The sequence below is a fragment of the Hyperolius riggenbachi genome, chromosome 1 (genome assembly GCF_040937935.1).
Source record: "Hyperolius riggenbachi isolate aHypRig1 chromosome 1, aHypRig1.pri, whole genome shotgun sequence".
Taxonomy (NCBI): Eukaryota; Metazoa; Chordata; class Amphibia; order Anura; family Hyperoliidae; genus Hyperolius; species Hyperolius riggenbachi.
The window spans coordinates 91,901,491-91,925,739 of NC_090646.1; the positions used below are offsets into that span (position 1 = coordinate 91,901,491).

Below are 24,249 nucleotides of genomic sequence, written 5' to 3' on the forward strand. Positions count from 1 at the left end.
TCCAATCGTCCTTTTCATTCACTATATGCCATTTATACAACAGTAATACACTATCGGGGGCTCTCGATTGTCTTTTCTCTTTTTGTTCCACAGTCATTCATTTGAATGGAATGGCGATGGATCACTTTTAAACATTGCTTTCATCGACCGCTGAAAACATTATTGTTACAGCCGCACAAAAGATCATGGGAACCAGCCGCAAATGTCTGTAAATTTGCTGCAGAAACCACATGGCAAGTTTGCCGCTACTTACACCATTAGAGTAGGGTGCATTGTGCAATCCACAGTACTTGTGTTGCTATGGTAGCAGCCAATACCCAAGCATTGCGCTAATTGCGCAAGGCATGCTACTCAAATGATGTAAATAGTACCAGTAAACTTCCTGGATGCAAGTTAGCTGAATAAACTCCCCATCCCCCCCCTTCCCCCCCCCCCCCCCCATGCTGCAGCTGCTTATTGTCATAGCTATGTGCACCTGTTTATGTACTGAGATCTGTCCTGCTGTCTCCTAATGTATTTTGTGTTTCCTAGAGATGGGATTCCTTACTGTGAAATGGATTATCACGCTAAGTTTGGTATAAAGTGTGATCACTGCGAGAAGTACATCACAGGCCGAGTGCTGGAGGTAATAAGAGAAAACACAAAAACTAAATGTGATGTTCTGTGTTGGGTTTTTATTTTTCATTTAGTTTTGAATGTCAATTTAAACGTTATTTTTAATTAATAATTGCTGTTGCAAGCAGGTTAACAAATAGTACATCTACATTTTTCATGTTTACAACTTGCAGTCACAGCTCCTAAGGCACACAACTTATACCCTGAATTAATTAACACACCAGTTAGCCAAGACTTTGTGATGTACATATCACTATTAAAGTAAGTCTCCGAGTTAAAGGCAGTCAAAAAAAGAAAATCACTGCGCTGACAATACAAATGCAGTGTGTATTAATATGGTGGAATGCTCTGTAAAAGTACAGTCAATATGCTATCATGCAGAGAAGAGCTTCAAACTCAAATAATTATATATGTTGCTTCCTAGTGGCCGGACTGCACCATGCCTTCCAATCGGTTTCAGCACACAGACCATGCAATCTGTCGCAATCGGTGCGCAGAAACCGTTTGGAATTTGGCTGCAGACCGACTAGAAGGGAGCCTGTGAGTTACGGTAATTACACACTATTTCAGGGTATAACTGCCACCACCTCTGTTACCATGGGACAGAGGAACCCACTGACTGGCTGATTCTAGACCTGCAAATAGAAAATGGTTAAACACACTCTATTTTATCTAGCTATCAACAATAGTAGCGACTCTTCAGAAGCCAGGGTTCAGTTTGTGTTGCTGAATAATAGGTGTAGCCGAACAAATAAATGACGTTAGCGACGTTTATTAAAAATGCAATATTGGATTAGTATGGCTCTGTACAAATTAACAAGCTGACACATCATTGCATTCCAGCGGTTATGGAGGTGTGTTTAGCTTCTAAGGGTAACAATGGTTAATTTGCATATATTCAGCAGTGATGCCCTGGGAGACATCTCAAGCTCACTCCAACCTGAATTATCGCAAATTCTGTTTTAAAACCACTTAACGACCGCCTAACGCCGATAGGCGTCGGCGGGTCGTTAGTGGTATAGCATGGAAACGGCCGCTCGATCGAGCGGCCTTTCCATGCTAGTTCACGGAGGCTGTCTCCGTGAACAGCCGGAGAGCCGCCGATCGCGGCTCGCCGGCGAAATGTAAACAGGCGGGGAAGAAATCCCCGCTGTTTACATCACACGGCGCTGCTGCGCAGCAGCGCTGTGACGTAGATCGGCGATCCCCGGCCTCTGATTGGCCGGGGATCGCCGGCATATGATAGGCTAAAGCCTATCCCAGGATGCGCAGGACGGACTTCTGTCCTGCGCATTACGGGTGAAGAGGGAGAGGGAGGTGAGCGGAGGGAGGGCGGAAATGGCTGCGGAGGGGGGCTTTGAGGAGCCCCCCCCGCTGAACGAACAGAGCCGGCGGCGATCAGACCCCCCCAGCAGGACATCCCCCTAGTGGGGAAAAAAGGGGGGAAGTCTGATCGCCCGGCCAAATTCCTGATCGGTGCTGCGGGCTGTAGAGCCCACGCAGCACCGATCATTAGAAAACCCCCTGGTCCTTAAGTGGTTTAAGAAAGCAAACTTTTGTATTCATAGCATTTTAGTAAGGGGGCTTTTAGGACCATTGTAGCCCCTCACACACTCCAATGAGTTCTGGTTCACCATGAGCTTGCTGGTTAGTCTGTACCTCTCGGTGTTACAAGCCCTACTCCATAGAGCCAAATTAATCCATGCCATGCACTGATGAGGATCAAACAATCTGAAACAGTCTGTATGCATGTTGGATTATTATGGCTCTGTACAAATTAACAAGCTGACACATCATTGCATTCCAGCGGTTCTGGAGGTGTGTTTAGCTTCTAAGGGCAACAATGATTAATTTGCATATATTTAGCAGTGATGCACTGGGAGACATCTCAAGCTCACTCCAACCTGAATTATAGCAAATTCTTTCTGTTTTACGAAAGCAAACTTTTGTATTCAAACTCAAAGAAAGTTCCAGTTTTGCTCATTCGAAAGTTCTCGCAATATTCAGATAGAGATGTCGCGAACTTCCGCGGAAGGTTCGGTTCGCGTAAAAGTTTGCGAACCGCAATAGACGTCAATGGGGAGGCGAACTTTGAAAAATAGAAAAAAATATGCTGGCCACAAAAGTGATGGAAAACATGTTTCAAGGGGTCTAACACCTGGAGAGGGGGCATGGCGGAGTGGGATACACGCCCAAAGTCCAGAGGAAAAATCTGGATTTGACACAAAGCAGCGTTTTAAGGGCAGAACATTGAATGCTAAATTGCAGGCCTAAAGTGCTTTTAAACATCTTGCATGTGTATACATCAATCAGGGAGTGTAATTAGAGTACTGCTTCACACTAACACACCAAACTTACTGTGTAACGCACCGCTAACAGCTGTTTGCGTAGTGACGGCCATGCTGGACTGGTGCGCAACATGGCCAGAGTGCAGGCCGTGGCAGTTTTCCAGCCCATATGGTCGCCGGGCTGTGGTAGCTCAATGATAGAACAGTGACTGTCCAGCTGATCAAATTTGGTCTGCCCACAATGAAGCAACAACCTTATTATCTTCTTGTATGTAGGTAGGCATAGGTAGGAGTCCCAGTATAGGTAGGTAGGCATAGGTAGGAGTACCAGTATACGTAGGTAGGCATAGGTAGGAGTCCCAGTATAGGTAGGTAGGCATAGGTAGGTGCCTCAGTAGTTAGCTAGGCATAGGTAGGAGACCCAGTATAGGTAGGTAGGCATAGGTAGGAGTCCCAGTATAGGTAGGTAGGCATAGGTAGGTCCCCTAGTATTGGTAGGTAGGTGCCCCAGTAGTTAGGTAGGCATAGGTAGGTGTCCCAGTATAGATAGTTAGGCAGGGCCTGGCTGGCACAGTAATAACAATTACCAAGGTCCAGCTGCAACAGATAGGGCTGTATAATGTCAGTGTCAGTGAGCAAAACACACAAAAAATCACATCAGGAGAGCATTAGCTCTCAAAAGAGCTGTTGAGGGGTGCTATTTTAGCAATAACAATCAGCCAGGAGCAAGCCAAGAGCCTAACTACTCTTTCCCTAGGAGAAAAAATCTGCAGCAGCTCTCCCTAGGCTGTCTATTTGCAGCAGGCACACAAGTGAGTGTCATAGCCACCGAGCCTGCCTTACATAAGGGGGGGTGGGGCTCCAGGGCTTAGTGTAGCCTGAATGGCTACAATGTGCCTGCTGACTGTGATGCAGAGGGTCAAAGTTGACCCTCATAGTGCATTATGGGGCGAATCGAACTTCTGCAAAAGTTCGTCTGGTCCAGGCGAACGCGAACCACCGAAGTTCGCCGGCGAACCGTTCGCTACATCTCTATATTCAGACAACTTTCAATGTGACAGGATGAGATCCTTATCAGAGTGACAACCACCACCTCAGCCTCGGAAGTGGGCTCTCACCATTCTCAATGGACCCTCCATTAGATGGTTCTGCAGCACCACTGGGAGATTTTAAAAGCAATCTCCAGCTTGTCACAATTCCTATTTATGTCCACTGCAGTCTGGATCCTCTTTATAGTACATACAACTTGGAATATAAAACCATGTGTCCTTCCATAGTGTAAAACCATTCACTAATTTATCAGAAGTTTTGAATGCACAATCACATGTTAAAAGCAGTCATCAGGCATAACGTTTTTACGTGCTCTACCCTACGCCTTGTCTACGCGGCCTGCTACCGAATACGCTGCTCACTCACCCAGCTCAGCTCCAGCACGCCACACCGACTCTCTTCTGCATCCTTGACCTTACTAGTTTTGTCACATTAGTGACTCATCAGGGACATACTTGGACTGAATTGGTTTAGAGAAAAATTGTCTGCTGTTGGATGGTATATTTTTCAAATCTTACCTGGGTCATACAGTATTAATTCATAGCGAGGAATGCCAATAAAATAGTGAATTAATGTTTTTGCTATTTTAGTCACATATTTTTAATAAATTCACGACATTCATGTTCGCCCTTTATAGCAGCCTTTCAGCTGCTACTTCACTTGCCTTTCAGCAACCTCAACATGCCCTGATGTGACCCAGGTGAGGTGACTGAAAGCTTTTCCCCCCTAATAGCAGCCAACTTGGAAAAAAAGAAGTCCAGGTTTGCGAAATCACTTTGGTTCTACAGTCTTCTCCATTGTTCTCCAACTTCAGTAAATCATCCCCAATGGGTCTTGCCTCATATTGGAGAACATTTAACCCTTTAGCAGCCAATTTATTTCGAGGCTTGCATGTGCTCCATGCCAATTTAGCACTTTTTTTTAAATGTCTTATTTATTATATTTCCCTCCTTCTAATTAGTACTCCTGTAATGTGTATTCATGGCCACTTGTCACTAGGGGGGCAGGGTGAGACAATAGCAGAGGACCTCTGCTTTCAGTTTCTATATTTTCTGCTAGTAGAGAGAGATCAAAGCATTCCAAGAATTTACAGCACAACGAGTTCTGCTGACTGAGGTCAAAAGCAGTGCACTTATCACAAATGAGATAACTATTAAAGTTGCTAATGAGTGGATCTTAGCAACCACCAAATTCAATTCATTTCTGTCCCCTATTTAGCTCCATGTTTAGCCACGAGCTTCATTTTTATCCACAGACCTTCATGCTGAGTAACGCTCACTGGTATCCTGCAGATAAAAATTGTTTAATCTTTACTGGGTCTCTCATTTTTTGCGTAAACGGAAGTCATAGTTGTATAAAGTAGTTTAGAACATACATTACTTTAGTGTAAAAAGCCAGAAAGACTCATAAGCGGCTGAAGTCTGCAGTCCTCTCTATGACCTCATGAAAGAAACAGATGTTGTATTATGTGCCACACAAAGATCTTCTGATGAGCGCCTTTTATATCCGCTTGATATGGTGAACGAGATCCAGTCTACCTATTTATAGACGTTTTGTTGCTGGAATAAAGAACTGGACAACCTTTCACTGACCTGCTCTAAACATAGACCTGCTGAGCTTCATGTGCGAAAGCATCCAAAATAAGAACGATCTCTGCTGCACTTCACGCTTTTTGTGCTTTCACTTCCACGATTGTATATTATGTAAGGGAGAAAACGATGGTAAATGCCTTAAGATGGCCACACACCATACAAATTTTTAAATATCTTTTCTATTCAAAAATTACTATCAATTTTTCTGACTGATTGTAACATTTTAAACATCTGATCAATGTACCACACGTATTATGAAAAAAAAAAAATGATTGCTTGGGTCTGAATATCAAGACATTGTCAATCTACCCTACATCATCAGAAAAATCCAACACTCCCGATGTTCTTTGATCAAGGAAAAATGGGAAATTCGGTTAGATTTCTTGAACGAATTTAAAAAAAAAAGAAAAAAAGCTTTCAGTTTCTCTGTACTACAGATAGTTTTTATTGAATTTCTGTAAAATTGGATCATTTTATTGTATCGTGTGTGGCCACTTTTAGTGTAAATGACACACTGTGAAGGAAGACGGACGGTATCGTGTATTCGGGGAGGATAATACCCCATTTTGTCTAGCCTCCTGTTGCTGCTATGGCAGGACTCTACGCACAACTATTTTACTTTCTGATGCTGCTGTGGTCAATGTCATATTTTTTTTTTTTTTAAATAGAGAGTTTTACCTCCAGATCTAAGATCGCTCTGATCTTACTAATCAATTTCACTTGTCCCCCTTAGTTTTATCCTAGAAGATCATTTTTCATCCTTTGTTTAAAATCACTTTTGCTACATTGAAAAAGTAGCATAAGTAGTTGAAAAAGTACTGCCAACAAAATGTCATCAGGCTTTGGGTAAAGATACTGTATATCTAACCAGCAATGGGATACCATTTTCCTCAGTATACATAACCTATTTCCACTAGGTCTAGGACAGTGTTCCCCAACCCTGTCCTCAAGGCCCACCAACAGTGCATGCTTTGTAGACATCCACAGAGGTGGTTAATCAGCTCTGCTGAGACACTAATTACCCCACCTGTGCATGTTTGTGGTTTTCTGCTAAACATGTACTGTTGGTTCCAACTGTCCTGTGTTGTGATCACCCCTCCCAGTTACTAGGCAATGAGAACAACAACATCAGAAATCCCATCATGCTTTGCACAGCATCAGGGGAAAAATGCCTGGGCAGTTTTCTTTGATGGGGCAGAGCTTAGCTTCTGTTCAGCTAAAAATTAGGCTTTGGTAAGAAAAACAAAGTTCTGATGCTGTGAAACTGTTAAAGAAACACCAAGTCTTTTCAGTGCTGCTGAGTAGATTTTTAGTCTGGAGGTTCACTTTAAGTTTTACTAGTCCTCTTGTACAGGGAATAAGAGATAATCATTATAAGCGAGCCATAAATGCATAAAGCATGCTTATTGAAGAGGATTTGCAGAACAAGGTTGCTTCATGAATCTGCTGTTCCCTTTAGGCTGGTGAAAAGCACTATCACCCAACCTGCGCACGATGTGTCCGATGCAATCAGATGTTCGCAGAAGGAGAGGAAATGTATTTACAAGGTGAGCCTTTTTCTTCTCTTTTTCCTTTCCTTATCATGTCTTTTATTCAGATATGTATTCAGAGAGCTGTCACATTAGAATAAAATGATCACAAACTAAGACTGTAGGTGCAAAGAAAAATAAAATAGCTTCCCTGGAGACCTTATTCTGTTCAGTGCTATGTAATTTACCTTCTGAAAACAGAAGCTATAAGCAACTTTAAGTGAGCAACTGTTGTTTCCCATGATACATCAGTACTGAATATGCAGATTACCTCTTTTCGTTGCCTTTTATTAGGAAGGCTTTTCGGTCTCTTTTAGTCCCCTATAGTTGCCTAGTGATTCTGGGTCACCCCGAGCTGCTTGGGTATTCTGCTGTTCTGTTCTAGATGTTGCATCACTCATAAATTAAGGAGATTCTCAAACATTTTATAATTGCATGTAACCCACTTTGTTCAGCCAACAGTCTAGCTAATAGACGTTATTACGTACATATGGTAGACAAGTCATTTTGTAATTTAATGCCGTTAACATTATCTTTTCACGTGTGGTGTGTGCTTGATGAGTCTGTATGCTGAAGTACCAATCTTTTCCCTGAAGGAAATCCGTACCTTTTAGTGCTCTTCCTAAAGTAAAAACTAACTAGTAAGTCCCCAGGAACATGTGTTCATCTTTGTTTGACCAGTCCCAGTTTCTAATGTTCAGATAGTGGTGGTAGCACTGTATGCCACAGTGGCTTTGAATGGATGACGATGCAAGCCAAAGATTTCCAACGAAGGTCCAAAGCCTTAGTACTGGTTCACATGGACAGCTGTCGGCAGCTCGTTAAGCCGATCCTTAGCACATTTATGCCACCTTGCAGAAAAATGGTGGACATTGGTTCCTGGCATTTTGTCGTAGTTTTGAGCATCCATGCGGACATGAAACCGTGAGCGCAGCCAAAGGTAGAAGCTATACGCAGCATCTCAGAAAATTTCATCACACGTGGCAAGAATGTTGGTAATTAATGGCAAATGCATTGAATGCAGCCATTCATCTCAAGGCAGTGTGGTGGATCCCAGCGGCGGTGATGAACCACAACCACCGCAGTTGCCCCTCTGAATCGGCCCTAAGGCCTCTTTCACATTAAACAACGCGTGCAGGAGCCATTTCCTGCACGCGTTGAATAGCCTGCGGCATGTCGTCGGGAGTCTGCGGTGCAACGCAATTCAGCGGCAGTAGTAATTCATTAACCCAACGGGAAAACGCCAGTTCCCGATGATAAAAATCTCCCGATTGCATCATACCGCAACGCATCGAAATGCAGCGTCGGGTGTGAAAGGTAAAATGAAAGTCTATGGACTTTCTATGTTGGTTAACGCAAAATATCAACTTTGCGTTGAAACGCAGAAAAAGGGCTCTAGTGTGAAAGAGCCCTAAATAAATGACACATTAGATATTTGTCTTTATTAAAGGGAATCTAAAGTGAAAATAAACTTATGATAAAATGATTTGTATGTGTAGTTCAGCTAAGAAATAAAACATTAGGAGCAGAGATATGAGTCTAGTCTTGTTTTCCAGTACTGGAAGAGTTAAGGAAGAGTTAAGAAACCCCATGTGTTATCTATGCAAAAGAACTTCACTTCTCTTTGACTTTCAAGACTTTCAAAGCCGCAGAGAGCTTAGTCTTCTGAAGATTATTATTTTAAGTGTATGTCACTGTATTTTGTTTTTCTGCAGAGGGAAGTTCAAAAGTTCACTAGCCTGCTCTGTGAAATCATTTAGAATGCAGAGTGTAGTTTGTAAACTGCAAATATTAGAGAATGACGCAATTTTATAAAAAAACAAACTATGTAACTGAAAATAAAAATATGAGACTATTTTCTTTGTTACTAATGTTCTATTAATTAACTGTACTACACAACCAATTCATTATATAATATTGTTTTTTCACCTCAGTGTCACTTTAAAGTATCTCTAGAGTGTATATACATAGTATGGTTATTATTATTAATATTATTGGGGGGGGGGGGTGCATTTTTTTTCCGTTGAATTTGTAGCTGTCTGCAGCCAGCTACAGTTGTGTCTTTTGGGCACAGGAATCCATTGACTGGTTCATGCTTAGCTGTAAGCACAGGGCTGTTTATACTGTATTATAACTTTGTATTCCACCTTAGTCCTTCCTTCCCCAGCTCATCACATAGTTATAATAATACTTTTCATTATAACCTCTCTAGAGAGTCATTGACATTTTGCATTCGTTGAAATATTGGTGAAATAATGCGGATCCATCACACCCCCTGTTTTATTCTGTAATGTTATGGATTGGATCACTTTTTAATTGCCTGATTAAAATGTGAATGTAAATATATTTTACTGAGTGCATAAATTTACGTTTTGTTTTTTTTTGGCAGGAAACTCAATATGGCATCCAATCTGCAGACAAGCTGCCAAAACAGAAGAGAGAAACAAGGTATTGTAAAGGGGGTTTTACTTGATTTATGCCAAGAGCTTTATGCAACCCCTCCTGACAATGATTGCAGGAGTTTGATTTTTGTTTAATTATATTATCTCTATTTAAGTTTTCCTTGTTTATTTCTGAGTCCATCATGCTATGGATTATGACAGAGGCTCTTAGGCTGTGTTCCTACGTGCGGCCAGTGGGAGCTGAGGGTCCGCCGTGGTCTGGCTGGAGCCCGAGGCAGATGCGCTCCTCTATATGCTATATGGGGGACGCATCCGCCTGACTGGGATTATCGTAGACAGCACAGTGGGGTCCGCTTACTGCCACGGATCTGATGCAGCGTTACAAGTGTGAACGGATCCTTTTTATAAAATAGGAGCCATTCACTGTGGAGCCGAGAGTGGACAAAAAATGTCCGTTCTTTCGCTCGAGTGGGAGCAGAGCCTTAAACTTTTCCAGATTGCAGCACCCATCCAAATGTCCAGCAGTTGGTACTGCCACACACAAGCGACATTTGTTTTGAAGTACAACCCAGTTCCTAGATTCCCTTCAAAGGCTCTATCCTTCTAGAACCTACCGTTTTAACGGTTTACAAAAGACACGCCCCAAGGGGAAGGGCACAGACTTAATTAAAGACACAATTATACAGTATACATATTAGTAGCTTATTACAGCAACCATTACCAGGGCCGGTTTAAGCAACAATGGGGCCCCAGGGCACAATAAACCTGGGGGGCCCCCCAACAGATACCCCGGAACAAAAATCGGCATTAAGGGACCTTTTTTGCAGCTGGTATAGTCAGGGTGTAAAGCCCCAATCGGTCGGAACTCCACATTCTGGCTATCCCAGCCTGCATGGGGGACAAGGGGTTAAAAAGTTTCAGGAGGGGGGACCCCACATAATTAAAAAAAATAATAATTCTACACTCTAAACATACAAAAATAATAATTGGGAAAATAGGAAAAAATGCCAGGGATCTTCATACAGCCATATTGCGGCTGTATAGCGATCCCTGGCCAAAGCGCTGCAGCTACGTATGGACCCCTTTAAACCCCGTCAGGAAATGTATTGCTCTTTCTTTTGATACATGTAAAATGACACTACCGTTAGGTTTGCTACTAAAAGTGACATTTACCGCATTTAAAAGTATACTTTTTTCCTTCAAAACTTTCAAATCGATTTTCTCAAAAACTATAAGGTCTTTTTGAAAACTTTTTTTCCTCTTGTAGCCACTGGGGGGCCCTACAAGCTCTGGGGCCCTGGGGCAATTGCCCCCTTTGCCTCTATGGTAGCGCCAGCCCTGACCATTACAAGTCCTCATTCAGGCTATATGGCCTTAACCACCCCAGTTTGTCAATTCATCTACACTCCCTCTGGCTGACATGGGAACATTGTCACACTTACCATTCCCGGGCTGCAGCAGAGGTCTCATCAGTACCCAGACGCCGTCCTGACTGATTTCTGGGACTGGCGTGTTTCAAGCCCAAGCCTGCCCCCTCCTGGCTCTGCTTTCCTGCTACGAAACAGCAATGATAATTGATGTGCGATACTTTTATATGTCCAGGAATGCAGAGCCACAAGGGGGCAGGCTTGGGCTTAAAAAGACATCACAGAAGACTTAATCAGCTATAATCATTACGGGGCAAAGCTTGACTGAATGCTTAGTCTGAGATTTTATCAGGGCTGATAACAAGAAGACTGAGCAGTGAAAAATGAAACAAAGAGCAGAGTAGGTGTTTACTGTCATGTTCCCATTGATATATATGGTAAAAATACATGAGGGTGCTTCGTCTCTGGTTCTCTTTAAGTACTTATGTGGATTTCCACAAAACGTACACTGAGGGTACTTGAGGACTGAGTTGAAAAACCCTGCTCTATGATATTCTCTCTCTGATTGACTCCCATCATTGTATGATAATTGCTGTGTGATACTTTTATATGTCCAGTTGGTTTTTTAGGTGTTCTGTTGCTCTCTAATCACATGCTTACTGATTAGAAATTGTTCCATAGGAAACAAGAACTTCGTCAGAGAGTATCATCTCAGTCCCGGCATCTAGTACCTCCGGATCCCCTAGTAGAGTCATTTATGTAAGTTTGCCAACCATCACAATTTGCACCATTGTTGTTTTTGCATCTATCAAAAGCAAAATTCCAGTTTTACATGGGTAACGTGATTGATGAGGGGTTACCAGTCTTTACTTGGGGTTCAGGGATCCTGGATTCAAATCTCAAAAAGGAAACCATCAGCATGCAGCTTGGACGTTCTCCTAATGTTTGTGTGGATTCTTTCATTTTCATCTTTTAAGCAATCCAAAATTATTGCCATTAGGAATGCTACCTAGTAGATTGGATGCCTCGTCAGGACATATTCCTATTTGTATTGCTGTTAATGCCTGCAAGCAACCTACATACTGACTGTGACACTGGGATGTTCATGGTTGCATATATTTTTTGTGTTGAGATATTTATTTGAAAAAATGAAAAACATTTATACAAGCAAATCATTCAAAAACAGCGCCGGAGATTTCTATGGTGCCGGCCATAGGTCAAGATGGGAATTATGGCTAAAGCAAGCGCTTGGACATTAAGTTGGGAGCTGTCAAAAGCTGGAGCACAAATTACTAAAACAAACTGTGTAATTCGGCCTCCAGCAATAGCTGGAAGCTTTGTTATAGGTTAAGCGGCACCGATGGGGATCTATCTATATACATGCCATGAACTCTGTATTAAATGTAACTGAACTGTATATTAACCTTGGGGGAGCTGTGGAACCCAGTGTTTATGCCAGGCATGGGCAAACTTGGCCCTCCAGCTGTTAAGGAACTACAAGTCCCACAATGCATTGCAGGAGTCTGACAGCCACAGTCATGACTCATAAAGGAAAATGCATTGTGGGACTTGTAGTTCCGTAACAGCTGGAGGGCCAAGTTTGCCCATGCCTGGTTTATGCACAGCAGAGCCCAGAAACAGCCTTAGAAGTTGGCCTTCACCACTGTGAATACTGCTGACAAGTTGTGCTGGTTGGTTAAGACTGATGGTAACTGTATAAAGGTTACTTGTTCAGTCATCTGTACCTCTTTTCTTGACCCCCATGGGAAAATATCATTGAGATCTCTATCGATTCTGTAAATCCAGAGTTGTAGTGTAGGTGCATTATTAGGAGATAACTACTTGCTGGCAACAAACAATCAAGAGTTTCAAAGATAAATGTTTTATTATATGATGAGGCTATGCCTGGATGAAGGGGAATAGGACAACCCATTTCATCATGAAGGACATAATTACATTTTCACATGGACGTGAGTCAGGAAGTGGGCCATGAAGCAATGTTAATCACGTATGCGCGGTGCCGCTTCACTCACCTGCCCTTAGTGTTCCGCCGATGGGATCTCCGTCTGCGAGCATCCTGTATCCATGGCTACAGCTGTGCCTCATGTGACCTGTTACGTGCTGTCAGGTCACATGAGACGCTGCTGTAGCCATAGAGGAAGCAGGACTTCACATGTGACTGGTGCTCCCATTGTTAATCTACTGAGAGCAGGGGAGTTATACGGCGCTGGTGCAGCACATACACAGCATCCTGGGGATCAGATGCTGTGGCCAGCAGGGCGGAGATGCTGTCTTGGAGGAATCAGAGAGAGGTAAGCATAGTGGCAGAGCCTGCAATGCACAGCCTGATGTGTCTCTCCTCTTTGGTCCAACTTTGCACACACAAATTGGGGGGTTGTGGTGTCCTCATAATGTATTGCTTCAGGCGGCAAATACTCTAGAAAATCTAGAACCTGGAAGTGGGTGGGGCAGTATGAATGCTGTGTCATATTCATATGGGTGTATGAGACAGGAAGTGGGTGGTGCAGTATGAATGCTGTGTCATATTCATATAGGTGTATGAGACAGGAAGTGGGTGGTGCAGTATGAATGCTGTGTCATATTCATATAGGTGTATGAGACAGGACGTGGGTGGTGCAGTATGAATGCTGTGTCATATTCATATGGGTGTATGAGACAGGAAGTGGGTGGTGCAGTATAAATTCTGTGTCATATTCATATGGGTGTATGAGACAGGAAGTGGGTGGTGCAGTATAAATGCTGTGTCATATTCATATGGGTGTATGAGACAGGAAGTGGGTGGTGCAGTATGAATGCTGTGTCATATTCATATGGGTGTATGAGACAGGAAGTGAGTGGTGCAGAATGAATGCTGTGTCATATTCATATGGGTGTATGAGACAGGAAGTGGGTGGTGCAGTATGAATGCTGTGTCATATGCACATGGGTGTGTGAAACAGGAAGTGGGTGTTGCAGTAAGAATGTTGTGTCATATTTTTATGGGTGGGCATATGAGGCAGGAAGTGGGCGGTGCAGTATAAATGCTGTTTCAGAGTCACATGGACGTGTAAGACAGGAAGGGATTGATGCAGTATGAATGCTGTGTCACTGGCCAGGCCAGACCCCAGTTGATGTGACAAGTGTTAAAGAGTATGTGTTTTTTCTGTCTTCTGAATTTGTCCATACATATTCTGAATTCCAGTCTTTATTCAGCATCAATTGCTGAGAAATATTAGCATTAAGCTTTTCAGTTTGTGCTCCTCACATTTTAGCTCACTGTCATTCCATCTTGACACTGTGATTATCTGAAACAAGCAAATCCTAACCATAATGTGGTAAACAGGTGGTAAATGTTATTATTGTCAATCTGTGCGAGAACCAAGTTATTTTGGGATTGTATTTGTTGAATTATACATTGTATTTTAAGTCCAGTACAAAAAATAGAATAAAAAAAAATATATATATATACTATGTTATTTTTTTAACATTAAACATCTATGTTGATAATTAATTCTCGCAGTCCTCTCACCCAGTTTACCAAGCACCAGGAAAATCAATTTCAGGCACTGTGACTTCTAAGTAAAGTTTGCAGCTTTCTATTATATGCAGGCTTTCGCAGACCGGAAGTCACTGTTAAAAGAAAACATTTAAAAAATGTGTAAATTAGTGGTGTAAAAGGTGTGCTTTGCATAAAGAGTGTTACAGCAAACCCAACAACGGAAATAAACTGATGAGATAATGCATTATATAAGTAGTACAGCTAAGAAATAGAACATTAGTAGCATAGAAAAGAGTCTCATATTCTTTCCCAGTACAGGAAGAGTTAAAAAAAAACTTAAAGTGGATCCGAGATGAACTTTTACTCATTGCATAATTGTGTTCCTTTCCTATTGTTTATAAGGCATTCCTCAAGCCAAATACTTTTTTGTTTTTGTTTTAATACTCTAATTCCCTATAAACTAAATAAACCACGCCCACGGGTTTTCAGAGAGCCTTGGCAGTAGCAAGGGCTCATGGGAGCTCAGTCTGGGCAGGAGGAGGGTGAGGTGTTACTAGCCAGAGATTTCAGAGGCAGAGGGGAGGAGGGAGGAGGAGGGGGTACTAGGTTTTTTCAGTCTGAGTGCTGATGGTGCAGATAAGCCTGCCTCTATGTAATGTTTACAAACAACATGGCTGCTGTCATTGTATCACAGGAAGAAATAATCATATTCTATTAAAACTGTTTGCAGCTAGATTTGCTGTGTAAACCATCTAAACTGTACTTACGATATATAGACAAGTTACTTGTTATAGTTAGTTTTTCATCTCAAATCCGCTTTAAGTTGTTATCTACGCAGATGAGCTTCTCTGAACTATTCGACCCAACTTGGGTCAAAGGCAGTCCTGTTTTATAAAGCACTTTAACAGCCAAGAAACAGTGAGAGGCAGCTTGAAATAAGGTTTTACTGCAAGAAAGTTCAAAGGGTCATTATTTCTGCTCTGTTTTATAGCTTAAAAGACAAAGGGCCAAACGCAATTAACGTTTTCTACTGAGTTTTCACCTAGGTGATATTTTCACAACTTGTTAATGGTTACAAATAGTTTTTAATTTGGTACTTTTTCAATTGCAAAGTGCTGAAAAGTTATTTAAAAGAGAAGATGAAAAAATATCTCTTAGGAGATAACTCCTGAGAAAGTGAATTGCATATGGGTCAGATTGTGGTTTCTAATTTTCAAAAATGACAGAATGATGCAAGGTTATAAAAAAAGCTATATAACTGACAATAATAATAATATGAGACTCTTTTCTTTGATACTAATGGTCTATTCATTATATGTTCTACACATACAATTAATTATATCATACTTTCTTTTCGCTCCAGGTTTGCTTACACTAACCTTCCATTTCTCTTTCTTTTGTAAACCCTGATACTAATAATACTTGTCCATCAGAATGGGGGGGGGGGGGGGCGTAGTTTTGATAATAATTCTCCCAGTCCTCCTATCCAGTTTACAAAGCACCATCAATTTTAAGCACTCTGATCCATTTATAAGTAAAGTTTGCAACATTCTAGTCTATGCAGGCTTTCGAGACTGAAACTAATGGTGCATACACACAGGTTACAACTGTCGCTGCAACCGCGTGGCACGCGCGTGTTGCGGCGACAGGTCGACGTGTGTATGACACGCGCGCCCCGAACCGTTGCCCGTCAGAGCTGTCGCCAGGCGATTGGCACGGTCAATCACCTGCTACAGCTGTCGCCGCAACTTCGCTGCAACTGACGCTAGTCCCGCGTGTGTATGCGGACTAGCGACAGGAGACCTACGCGAGTGAATGGAGCATCCGGCCGGGGGATGCTCTATTCACAGACAGCTTCCGCCGCGTCTCTGCCTATCTGGCAAGATGTGTGGACAGCTGTCGCTGGCAGGGAGCTATCGCTCCCTGGTCGCTTGTATACATGCAACGGGGGGCAATTGTCCCCCGTGTGTATGTAGCTTTACTGTTAAATCAAAGCATTACGAAATGTGTGTATGAGTGATGTTAAATGTGTGCTTTGCATCTGGACAGACCTAACATCTACGCTAGGATCCTCTTCCTAGACTTCAGCTCTGCTTTTAATACAATCAGTCCGGACATCCTGCATAACAACTTAGTGCAACTCGGACTTGATCAAACTCTCTGCGATCAAAGGATCAAAGACTTCCTCACGAAAAGGACGCAACAAGTCAAACTGGGCAGCTGCCTCTCCCGAGTGAGGACCATGAACACTGGTGCCCCCCAAGGCTGTGTACTGTCGACGATCGTTTTTTCCCTGTATACGAACAGATGTACCTCAACTGCCGACTGCCGACTACACCACCATCCTTGGCCTCATCAGTGGAGAGGACGAGTGCTCCTACCTCAGTGAGATCGAGCGTATCTGCAGTTGGTGTAAGGATAACATGCTCGTCCTAAACGCTGCAAAGACTGTTGAGCTGGTTTTGGACTTCAGGAAGCGCCCTCCCCCACTTAACCCGGTCTTCATCGAAGGCACAGAGGTCACCAGAGTATCAAGTGTTCGGTTCTTGTGCACTACCATCACCAAAGACTTGAGATAGAGTGAAAACACAACTAAATGCCAAAAGAAAGCTCAGCAACGGCTGTTCTTCCTAAGACAACTAAGGAAGTTTGGCATGCCACAGGAGCTGATGTCGAGCTTCTACACTGCCACCATCGAGTCTATCCTGTGCTCCTCCATCATCGTCTGGTATGGCGGTGCCACCACAAGCGACAAGTACAGACTACAAAGAGTAATCAATGCTGCGGAAAGAATAATCGGTACACCCCTGCCACCACTGGACCTCCTCTATGCATCCAGGCTGAGAACAAGGGCAAATAGGATCACACAAGATCCCCTCCACCAGGGCGGTCACTTCTTCAACCGCATGCGCGCCAACCACCGCTACAGAGCTATTTCCACCAAAACTCCACACACAGGAACTCCTTTTCCCCCCAAACAGTGCACCTTCTGAACTCGAGCCCTGCACACAGCAAAGCTAAATAGCTGGACTGTCACCCCGGCCTTGGTTGTTTCTTCATTCCGTGTGTTTTAGCACCTAGGACTAATTAACTAATTAGCAGGACTAGCTGCTACGCACCTATCCTATGTCTGTCTTCACTGCACGTGTACTTGCACTACAATGTTTTCAATGCCTATGTCTGTTCTTCAATGCTTTCTGTATTGCACCACTATGTTTTAATGTTGTTCTGGCACTATGCTCTATACCGATGTGTACCACAAACAATTCCGGGTGTGGCAACTGCCACACTTGGCGAATAAACATGATTCTGATTCTGCATAAATTGTTTTAGCTCTGATCTTTCATTTTGCTTTATTTGTGAGTTACGTTATCTGGATTTATGTATCAGAGAGCCACTGTAGTAGAGGCTTTGCATGTACAGTTTTCTGTCCTGTGCTATTTTTTCTCACAATGTTTTTCCTTTGGTTTGTCTCACTTTGTACATACTGTGCTGTGTTGTGATCTGTTCTTTCCTCAGCTTTTACCTGTCTCTCTTCTTTCTCTTTCCTCTTTTCTTTAGGCGAAACTTGGCGATGAGATTATTGACTACAAGGATTTGGCGGCTCTTCCCAAAAATAAGGCCATCTATAATATTGACCGTCCAGATATGATCTCCTATTCTCCATACATCAGTTATGCAGGAGATGACAGGCATAGTTATGGAGAGGTACTGAAAGCCTAAAATATAAATAAATACTTATAAAATGTGTCATTAGGTTATAAAACCATATTACCACCTAAGAAAAAAATTCCACTTTGCCTTTTAATAGGAATGAGTCTGATGAGGACATATTTTAGGACAGTATGCATTCAGATAACAAATCTATTATTTTTCACAATTTATATTCCACTTCATCAAGTGACGGTCCATTAACTTTTGGCATGGCATGCAAGCAATTATAGTGAAAAAAATACATATATAAATAATGTAATTACCGGCATTATTTTATGTGTATTGCATTTTTTTACTGACCCGAGTCTAACTTGTGACCTCATGCTTCACAAGCAGAGGCAGTACCTCTGGTCCCTTTTAGCTGACTATGTGTATTGCATTTTATTCACTTCAATTAGAACTTTTTGCTTTCTTTGCATCAAGCTGCCCCAAACGATTCATCTTTCTCCCTATCCTTTACCCAGTGTCCACTGAAGGGCTGCACAGGGATGATAAGATGAAGGGAGGTATGATTCGCTCCCAGGGAGGGGAAGAGGAATACTTACAAAGCAGTTTTAATATGAGGGAAAACCAAGGAGTAGAAGCATTAGCCACAATTAGAGTTGGGCCGAACCTCCGATTTTAGGTTCGCGAACCGGGTTCGCGAACTTTCGCGGAAGGTTCGGTTCGCGTTAAAGTTCGCGAACCGCAATAGACTTCAATGGGGATGCGAACTTTGAAAAAAAAAAAAATTATGCTGGCCACAAAAGTGATGGAAAAGATGTTTCAAGGGGTCTAACACCTGGAGGGGGGCATGGCGGAGTGGGATACACGCCAAAAGTCACCGGGAAAAATCTGGATTTGACGCAAAGCAGCGTTTTAAGGGCAGAAATCACATTGAATGCTAAATGACAGGCCTAAAGTGCTTTAAAACATCTTGCATGTGTATACATCAATCAGGGAGTGTAATTAAGGTACTGCTTCACACTGACACACCAAACTCCACTGAACAGAACAGGTATGCAGTGGCGGGTTCACTGAACAGAACAGGTATGCAGTGGCGGGTCCACTGAACAGGTATACAGTGGCGGGTCCACTGAACAGAACAGGTATGCAGTGGCGGGTTCACTAAACAGGTATACAGTGGCGGGTCCACTGAACAGAACAGGTATGCAGTGGCGGGTTCACTGAACAGAACAGGTATGCAGTGGCGGGTCCACTGAACAGGTATACAGTGGCGGGTCCACTGAACAGAACAGGTATGCAGTGGCGGGTTCACTAAACAGGTATACAGTGGCGGGTCCACTGAACAGAACAGGTATGCAGTGGTGGGTTCACAGAACAGGTATGCAGTGGCAGGATCAATGAACAGGTATGCAGTGGCAGGATCACTGAACAGGTATGCAGTGGCAGGATCAATGAACAGGTATGCAGTGGCAGGATCAATGAACAGGTATGCAGTGGCAGGATCAATGAACAGGTATGCAGTGGCAGGATCAATGAACAGGTATGCAGTGGCAGGATCACTGAACAGGTATGCAGTGGCAGGATCAATGAACAGGTATGCAGTGGCAGGATCAATGAACAGGTATGCAGTGGCAGGATCAATGAACAGGTATGCAGTGGCAGGATCACTGAACAGGTATGCAGTGGCAGGATCAATGAACAGGTATGCAGTGGCAGGATCAATGAACAGGTATGCAGTGGCAGGATCAATGAACAGGTATGCAGTGGCAGGATCAATGAACAGGTATGCAGTGGCAGGATCAATGAACAGGTATGCAGTGGCAGGATCAATGAACAGGTATGCAGTGGCAGGATCACTGAACAGGTATGCAGTGGCAGGATCAATGAACAGGTATGCAGTGGCAGGATCAATGAACAGGTATGCAGTGGCAGGATCAATGAACAGGTATGCAGCCAGGGACAAGCTAAGGCTAACTAATCTTTCCCTATGAGAGACTGCAGTAGCTCGCCCTACTCTAACTAATGCAGGCACACGAGTGGCCACGGCCGCCGCTGCCTGCCTATATAAGGGGGGGTGGGGCTCCAGGGGCTAGTGTAGCCTAATTGGCTACACTGGGCCTGCTGACTGTGATGTAGAGGGTCAAAGTTGACCCTCAGTGCATTATGGGGCGAACCGCAATGGGGCGAACTTTTCCGCAATAAAGTTCGCGTGCGGTACCCGCACGCGAACCACCTAGGTTCGCGCGAACCAGGTTCGCCGGCGAACCGTTCGGCCCAACTCTAGCCACAATGGATAGAAGCTGGTGAAAAGTATCGCCCCTGCACTGGCTTATGGGTAATTTAAACATGCGCAGTGTATTGTGGGTTTGCATCTTTGCTTAACACTGTGCCATACAGTCAAATTGTACTGTACTAAGCTGAGGGAGAATGTTGTAGTAAAAAAAAAAAAGGGGGGGGGGGGCCTTGCACACCATCAAAATGCCTGCAAACAGAAGCCACATGGATGGAGGCAATGCAGCAAATGTGGTTAATGCTAAAAATCAAAACATGTACACAGGTCCATAGAAAACCATTGAGTCCATTAACCTCCTTGCCGGTTATCCCGAGCTCAGCTCGGGGGAACCTGCCGCGGAGGATTCCTCAGGCCCTGCTGGGCCGATTTGCATAATTTTTTTTTGTTACACGCAGCTAGCACTTTGCTAGCTGCGTGTAACTTACGATCGCCGCCGCTCCGCGCCGATTCGCCGCAACCCGCCGCATCAGAGGGTGCCCCCCCCGAGACCCGTGCGCTACCTGGCCAATCAGTGCCAGGCAGCGTCGAGGGGTGGTTTGGGACTCCCTCTGACGTCACGACGTCGGTGACGTCATCGCGCCCATCGCCATGGCGACGGGGGAAGCCCTCATGGAAATCCCGTTCAGAACCGGATTTCCGGATGGGCATATGCGCCGGCGGAGATCGGCGCATACAGGGGGACGCCGCAGGGAGGGAGGAAGCATGTAGCTAGCGCTAGGCTAGCTACATGCTAAAAAAAAAAAAATGCAAAAAAACACCCTCCCTGCCGTGCGCAGCAAATTTTTATAACGGCAGGGAGGTTAATATGTCCGTTTTTCTGCTCTCCTCCAATCTAGGCAACGGGCCTAGTAAACCTAGTCCGAAGCGTCCCTAGTTGAGAGTCATCCAAATAATGTAACGTGTAGCATTCAGAGTCTGCCGTTCAGTCACAGAACTTCCTGTTGTTGGAGTAAACACTTCCTGTCTGACCTACAATCATAAAATGCTGAGGAGAGCAGCATTGCACTGATCAGCTCGCATCACATGAGAATTCTGCAGATATTCCAGTCATGGGTCTAGTTAAAAATGGCGCCAGCCAAATAATGGCGCCATTTTTAGAACGATATTTTAAAACGATATTTATCGTTTTATATAAAAACTTCTCTGCACGAAATTTATCGTTTTAAAGTTAGCCCTAACTAATCCCCCGCATTCCCGACGCTCTATTCTAGCTAAATCCCCCCCTAAATCCCCGGGGGGCAATCTGGCTGGCTGGCTGCGTTTCTCGAGTGAAGCAGGGCTATGAGCTGAAGCCCTGCCCCACAGGTGCCTGTCATCGGCGGATCTCCGCCTCTCCCCGCCCCTTTCAGTCTTCTTCCTCTGAGAGGGGCGGGGGAGAGGCGGAGTTCCGCCGATGACAGACACCTGTGGGGCAGGGCTTCAGCTCATAGCCCTGTCTCACTCTGAAGCTAATACTGTCAGCAAAATCCACGACTGATAAATTCGTGGATTTTGCAGGTGGACAGTGAGGGGGGAGTTTGGGGGGGTCTACATAGTTTCATGTGGCCGTTTTCTTAGGGCTATTAGGTAATATATGTATTTAAATAGAATTAGGTTTTTACACAATGTTTCTCTTTAAAGCAATACAATTAATTCATTTGTTTAATATAAATGGATATTTAACTTAATTGACAATTGTATATTCCATTTTAATTATTTTAATTTAAAAAAAAAAAAATCAAAACCTTGAGTCTCGAACTTAAAAAGTTATGAGCCCATGCTTACTAACCCTATCATCTACCCACTACGCTATTTTTTTTTTCACTGTTAACAGAGCTAGTAATGTTTTAGTTTTTTTTTTTTACATACACATTAGTTCAATAGCGCCATCTAGCGATTACATTAAATACAGACTGTTGTAAAGATAAATTAGCTGCTGATATTAATTTAATAATACTTGTAATAGACCAATATGTATGTATTAATATATCTTTATCTCTATATCTCTCTGTGTGTGTGTGAATATCTATCTATCTATCTATCTATCTATCTCTCTCTCTCTCTCTCTCTCTCTCTCTATCTATCTATCTATCTATATATACAGAAAATATATATATTAATATTTATAAATATAATTTATGGAAGAAGGTTCATACATGTATTTATACATGTATTCACGTATATTTTTATCCCCTTCCCGACCGCCCACAGCCGATAGGCGGGGTGAAAGTGGTGTCTGCAACGACCACAATACGCCCTTCGTTGGCGGCTCGTTGCGTAGTAGCTGGCCGAGGATCGTGCGCTCGGATGCGCGTGCATCCGTCGGCAATAGGCTCCGCCCACCTACAATGTCAGCCCGCTGTCCGTTCTGGCGTGGGTTGTTAACTCCTTGATCGACGCATACAATGCGTATAATACGCTTTCTAATGTAAACAAAGCGTATTGTACAGGCTGCCTCCTTCCCTGGTGGTCCAAGTGACTGAGGGACCACCAGGGCAGGCTGCAGCCCCCCTATTATGCACCCAAACACACTGATCCTCCCCCCCTGCCCCCTGATCGCCCACAGCACCCCTCATACCCCCCCTGAACACCCTCTCAGACCCCTGTTTGCACCCAATTACCCCCCCTACTCACCCATCAATCACTCCCTGTCACTATCATTCAACGCTATTTTTTAGATTAGGCCCTAAACTACCCCCTGGGTGCTCCTGATCATCCCCCCTCACCCTCATATCCTCCACAGAACACCCCCTCCCCGCCCCCCCCCCCCCACCAGGTGTACTGTATACATCTATTCTCCTCTATAATCACCACTTATCACCTTTAAATCACCCCCTGTCACCACCTGTCACTGCCACCCATCAGATCAGACCCTAACCTGCCCCTTATGGGCATCCTATCACTAGAGTTGGGCGAACAGTTCGGCTGTGTTAGCCGAACTGCAGCCGAACTGTTCGGGTGCCCAACCTGTCATTTATCTATGGCTCTTACTACTTCCGGGTCGCAATGACCCGGAGTAGTACGTCTGCGCTGGCCCGGCGGAGCGCGTCCTAGATCGCGCTCCCGTTGCCGGGCACTCTCTGCGCATGTGTGTGACGTCATGAGTGAGTAAGTAGTAAGTAGTAAGAGCCATAGATAAATGACAGGTTGGGCACCCGAACAGTTCGGCTGCAGTTCGGCTAACACAGCCGAACTGTTCGCCCAACTCTACCTATCACCCGCCCACACCTTTAGATCGCCCTCAGACACCCCCCTCTCCTGATCACCTCGCCAGTGCATTGCTTGCATCTATTCCCCCCCTCTTATCACCCCCTGAGACACCCTTCAATCACCTACTGTCAACACCTGTCACCACCTAGCACACATACCCATCAGATCATGCCTTATTTTGCCCCGTGTTTACTCCTGATCACTCAGCAAAACCCTGAGATCCCCTTCAGACCCCCTTCCGATCACCTACCCAGTGCATTGATTGCATCTATTCTCCTCTTTAATCACCCAAAGAGACAACCATTAATCACCTCCTGTCATATCTGTCACCCCCTAGCACTCCTATCCATCAGATCAGGCCGTAATCTTCCCCCACGGTCTTCTGATCACCCGACCAAACCCTCACCCGCCCCACCGCAGTGACAGAATTTTTTTTTTTATGATCACTGCTGGTCAGTATGACTTCATTGTGGCTGAGACCAACCGTTAGGCCACACAATATGTAACTGCCAATCCAATAAGCTACCATGCCCAGTCTTTTCGGTGGAAACCACTCCAATTTCCGAACGTAACATTTTTGTGTGCCTTCTCCTTAACATGGGTGTAGTCAAAAAAGAATGTATTGTGGTCTTATAGGTCTACGCACCCAAAACATCACATGCCCATGTTCTCTGCTACCATGTCCAGGTCACGATTTGAGAAAATCCTGCGCTTCCTGCACTTCAGTGCCAATACAACCTGTCAGTCATCTAAGAGGACACCCTG

The 24,249-nt window shown here is 44.0% G+C and overlaps 1 protein-coding gene across 1 annotated transcript in view; it reads left to right on the top strand.

Moving 5' to 3' along the window:
- ABLIM2 (actin binding LIM protein family member 2) overlaps nt 1-24,249 on the top strand; it is a 226,009-nt gene that overhangs the window by 91,356 nt on the left and 110,404 nt on the right. Inside the window, exons 6-10 of the mRNA XM_068276796.1 lie at nt 532-625; nt 7,005-7,092; nt 9,464-9,522; nt 11,525-11,602; nt 17,904-18,050. Coding sequence (XP_068132897.1) covers nt 532-625; nt 7,005-7,092; nt 9,464-9,522; nt 11,525-11,602; nt 17,904-18,050 — 466 coding nt within the window. The remainder of the gene's footprint in view (nt 1-531; nt 626-7,004; nt 7,093-9,463; nt 9,523-11,524; nt 11,603-17,903; nt 18,051-24,249) is intronic.